The sequence below is a fragment of the Morone saxatilis genome, unplaced genomic scaffold, assembly GCF_004916995.1.
Source record: "Morone saxatilis isolate NCDOM2014 unplaced genomic scaffold, NCSU_SB_2.0 Contig15, whole genome shotgun sequence".
NCBI lineage: Eukaryota > Metazoa > Chordata > Actinopteri > Moronidae > Morone > Morone saxatilis.
The window spans coordinates 8,937,724-8,943,019 of NW_023339707.1; the positions used below are offsets into that span (position 1 = coordinate 8,937,724).

Here is a 5,296-nt window from a genome sequence, read left to right on the forward strand (position 1 = left end):
GGGGGGGGGGGGGATTTGAAGAGAAATTGTGTGGATACTTTTTCACTTAGGTCTTCTCTTAGGTCTAGTTCACAAAAATAATGGTTGCTTGACATTGTGATCAGAGATCTGTTAATCATGGTTGGTGTTAGAATTATATCAATGAGAAAACACAAAAAAAAACAAATGAGTACTGTTTTCTTCTCATCAGTGTGTAACTGTGAGTCAGGATAAAGCCCATCTACTTGAACGATGCTCTCTGTTGAAAGTTTGTCTGTACGTGTGTGGATGTGTGTGTCTTTTTATGTGTCTGAGTGTGTGTTGGACAACAGTGCTATAGCTGAGCCCCTCACTGTCCGACCGTTAGTTGAATTTATTTTCATTTTAGTAAACGAGACCCTGTCTGTTTGTAAGATAAAGGGCTCTTTGCAGAGACACACAGTGGTTGTATTTCAACGAAACGTTCTAAAAGGTTTTCAGAGGTGCTGAAAGAGAATATAAGAAGGAACAGGCTAGAGGTTTTTTTTTTTTGTTTTTCATTCACAGTATAAAATAACCTTTATATGGGACAAGCCAAGGAAATAATGTGCTTTTTACCGTATCAGGTTTCTTCACACTCTAAGAAAATAACTTCTCTTTTTTTATTTCACATGTCCTGTGAGATGTTCTTTTAATGGTTTGTACTTCACTAATAACTTAATGAACTGAGAAAACATTCATTTGAAAATGAAGTTCTTTTGTGCAACACTTTGAGTCATGTCATAACACGTCAGGGTTCCCCCGACAGATCAGGAAAATTAAGTGAACCTGATAACATCCAGTTTTTGATGTTTGCAAGGTCCACAGCAGATCTGAAACAATTCAGAAAAACATCTGAAAAACATTTCAAATGCTGTGTCATTTGTTGCTGTGAAGAATTATGTGTAGCTGTGGTGTGATGGAGACTGTAATATCTGTTCACCTGACAGCCACCAAAACATTCACCTCCCAGCCATGAGATAAGTGTCTGGGAAAAAGTATTGAATTATGTAACGGAACATTTGCAGGAATCCCAGGTCTACACAAAGTACAGAACAATATGTCCTTTGATTGGTTGAACGAATGGCTGGAAAACTTAAGTGCAGAGAGCAATAATGTCTTACGTGGATCTGTTGAGTCCGTGTGTTACTGTGGATTTGGAGTAATATCCTCCCTCTGTCTTCTCATATCACTGTTTGAGCTCTCCTCCACACACTGCCCCGCCCCAAGAGTACTGGCATCTCTAGCTGTATTTAAAAATTAAAAATTTAAAAAAAAAGAATAAAGAAAAGTGAAAAAGAAAGCAGATTATGCAATTTCTACACTTGGAGATTTGTACATATGTACAGTTAATGTGTTTTATTTTGATTTTATATTGTTAGAGAAAGAGACGAGAGAAAACAATGAATTGTGAATTTTTCTGGGAATTGTAATTAAGTATTTTTCTCATTCTACCCCTTGCTTTCAATACTTATGTTTAAAAAGACGATTAAATTGTGGACAGTAGCTTTCTTTTTTATATGGGAGTCTTTTTTTATTTAATATTAAACTATTTACAGAAAATGTACCTTTGTGTTGATTTATCTTCTGAGGAGGATGTGAGGAACATCGTGATGCAGTTTGTAGGTATGGGGAATGGTAACTTTCACACACTTTCAGGACTATATTGAACATGGGCATGATATTGTTGCCTACTATGACATAAAATATCAAGATATGTGTTTGACATCTTATAAAAGAAGTCCCATACCTGCACCCTGGTTAAGTTTCTGTAAAGTTAAAGATTTTAAAGAAGAGAACAACAGTTTACTGAAACATTTACATCCCGTTGCAGGTGTGTAAGAGGTCTATATGTTGTTGTTGTCAAATCCCAGTTTATTACTTTAGTGAAAGCAGTTATGTTTGTTTTTCTCAGTTTATCTATAATTATCCTATCTTAAAAACATTTCAAGATTAGATTTAATTGGCAATAAGATTAAGATTATGTCCTAGATTAATAGTCTAGTCCATTTGTGTATTTTGATGCAGATAAATAACCAGAATTTTTCCAAGCATTTACTATTAATAAACAAATGTATGGGATTGTGCAGCCTTGGTGTAGGTAATACTTGTATGAGAAGTAATGTTTTTTCAGTTGTGACATTGTGCTGCATCATCCTGGGCTCATATGACACTATAATGCTCCATCAAGGTGAGGCCTAAACTCATCTTTGAATCGATAATCTCCTCTGCCTTCCCATAATGGTTTCTTATACCTTCCAAGAAATACAGTCAGCCATCGGAGAGGGGCCAAAATATGGCTGTGATGATTAGTCACTGCATCAGTGGGTCTGGCAGCTGCTTTACAGAAAGTAATGCTGTTAGCCTTCATGGCTATGTCCGGATGTGACGCTGCAGCGTGGGCCTCTGGTTTCCGCCCGCCTGTGAGGATGCTGAGCTGTGGGTACCACTTTAAAGAGACGGATGCAGACCACGCCCTTCCTTTACCCGCCGATAGAGGGCGCTGTGGCGACCGGAGCTGGCCGATCATCAGCAGCTTTACCTCACTGCCCTTCCAGCAGCATCTCACCTTCAACCGGCCAGACGCGCATCCACCGCCGCACCCGAACAGGAGAACAGAAAACACACAAGAGAGACAGACGGCGTCAAATAAAGCAAACAGGGGAAATCGAGCAACATCACAGTCGGTTGTTTTAATGATGTAGGGGATCGTTTTGCGGTTTGACATCTAATTTAGTCCGCCTTACTGCGACAAGGAAACACCATCCAGCTGCGCATACATAAATAGCAGCCAGTCTCAGCTTGTCAGGATAAAACCGTGCAACCTCTCCACCGTCCATACAGTCCTCTCGACGAAGGAAGGACGGAGTCACTGCGCACCCCGCGTCGTTTATTTTGACGGTCAGATCAGGCCCCCTGCTCGCCTCCAGCCTCAGCAGCATCTTCCCTTTGAGCAGCAAGAAAGCAGCATCCGTCCTCCTCCTTGAATCTGCGCAATGGCCGATGTCCCAGCGGAGTGCAATATAAAAGTGCTGTGTCGCTTTCGCCCTCTCAACCAGTCGGAGATTGTACGCGGGGACCAGTTTATCCCCAAATTCCAAGGAGACGACACTGTCGTCGTCGGGGTGAGTAAAGGGAGGCGCTTTGTTGTGCATCTAGGCCCTTCATCAATAAATCATCCGCTCGACCCAAACCCTCTGTTTGGGTTGTGGATAAACAGGAAAACAGGAAGGATGATCATTGGTGCAGCGCAGGGAAACATCGCACCTTTCCGCCTCAGTCTGCCTTTCCCTTAACACGACTAAACACAAATGCGTGTAATGTTGTCAAAGTGCGCAAACTGGCCTCGCATCCACTCAGTAAGGTCTTCCCTGTGTGGCCTATGAATGAAACACAGGCAGCCTAAAACCTTATAGTAATTAAACTTAGATAGAAGATAGAGATGCTAAGATTAGGACTACATATTTTAAACTGTATTTTTCTATAGTCTATATCAGTCAGTATATGAGTAATCCTGATGATTCATAGCATAAATCAAATACAACCCTCTTGTTAATAAATAGATGAATGTAAAGTGTTTTCCACACTTATATTGATGGGTTCTTTCATTCACTCTGGGTGCCTAATTAACCTCTCCCTGAGGCTGCCATGTAGGGTGGGTTCATTACTCAGCAGGTGCCAGCAGCAGATAATATGGTGCAGAGGTGAAGTCTGGTCTTTGTAGTAGTTTGGAGATCTTGGGGCTAATGAGTGGGCTAGACCAAAATCTGATGATGCTGCATATCTTGTTTACTCTGAAGATTCGTTGTTGGTGTGGTTTTATAAGGATTGAAACACCAATTGTAATGCTAGTAATATGTAATAGCTGGATATATCCAAAGGCTGCAAAACATTGACATCTTATTGCATTTTTCTTCATTAACTGAATCATAAAAAAACGTTTCTGTGTAGCTTTCTCCAGCGTCAGTTTATAATACAGGAACCGTTGTTCTGAATTTAGAGTGCCGCAGTTTGACTTATTCACTAAATTTTTAGACTTTTATTACTTGATTTGATAAAATACAGTTATATATTTTTACCATTTCAAGACTAGTGACTTGACTGTTACTTTGTGGTTCATATTTACATTTGAAATTTAGATAAATTAATTTGAATTGTTCTCATTACTGGAAGCCAAAATCAGCTACCTCCATTGTAAAGGCCAAATGAAAGGCCAAATGCTTTTAATTCTGTTTCATTGAATTATTTAATACTATTAACTATAGTATCCATTATGAACTGTGGCTCCCCAGCATTGTAACAAAATGTTATCAATTCCAGTTGCATTTTTCAGAATCAGAATCAGAAATACTTTAATAATCCCAGGGGGAAATTATTTTTGTTACAAACTCCAGATATACAAACAACATATAATATACAAGCAACATCTATTAAGAACACAATCTAAATATATATATATATATATGTACAACCAACGTAACAGGCAGCATGCAGCTTTCGCGCATGCGCACTATAAATGTTTGTTCACGTATGTAGCTTTTTCCCCCTCTTTAGATGTTTAAAGAAACATGAAGACTACGTGGATAATTAAAAGGGGAAGAATAGTTAGCTTTGGTTAATATCTGGTGTGTAGAGGGAGGAACCATGTTGAAACTTTCTCCAGCAGTAATCTTGACCTGACCTTCCTCTCTCCTCTCAGCATGACGATGGACACTAGAGTCAGAAACTGATCTCTCTAATTGCCTACAGAGAGGATCAATAATCATCCAGTGAGCTCATGCATCACTGACTGACCTGCTTTCTCTTGTCTCTGGCTCCATCAGTCTGCCTGTCTGTCTTTCTTTCTGTCTCGCTCTGTTTTTTCTTTCTTCTTTCTCTGTTTTGTGCCTCGTTGGCTCTCTCCCTTGTCTCTCCTTTGCTCATCAATCTCCATTTTTATGTCTCTTTCTGTGCGTCCTCTGTCCCTCCCTCCGTCCTCTAGGGACTGAATGTCTCTCTCTGGTAAATCACTCTGTCATGGGGCGGCTTGCAGATGAGTCAATTTGTTAATGACATTTAATACGGCTGTTCTGGCAGCTCACGTTATTGTGTTGCATTGTGGCCGCTGTATCAGGTGGGACGGTGACATTCAGGGGTTTAATGGCCTGGTTTCTGCAGTGAGGCTTGTCAGGGCTGAGTCACCAGACTGTGTGTCATACAATGGTTGGTTGTATTTTGAAAGAATGATTTATTTTAGGGGCCACATTTTGAAATAAATACATTACTGTGCATTTAATGAAAAGTGGCCCTAAATAAATGT

The 5,296-nt window shown here is 39.9% G+C and overlaps 1 protein-coding gene across 1 annotated transcript in view; it reads left to right on the plus strand.

The window, feature by feature from the left end:
- Positions 1-2,511: 2,511 nt before the first annotated feature.
- Positions 2,512-5,296, plus strand: part of kif5aa (kinesin family member 5A, a) — a 20,663-nt gene continuing 17,878 nt past the window's right edge. The window contains exon 1 of the mRNA XM_035655860.1: positions 2,512-3,122. Within this exon, the coding sequence (XP_035511753.1) occupies positions 2,994-3,122 (129 nt within the window). The 5' untranslated portion in view covers positions 2,512-2,993. The remainder of the gene's footprint in view (positions 3,123-5,296) is intronic.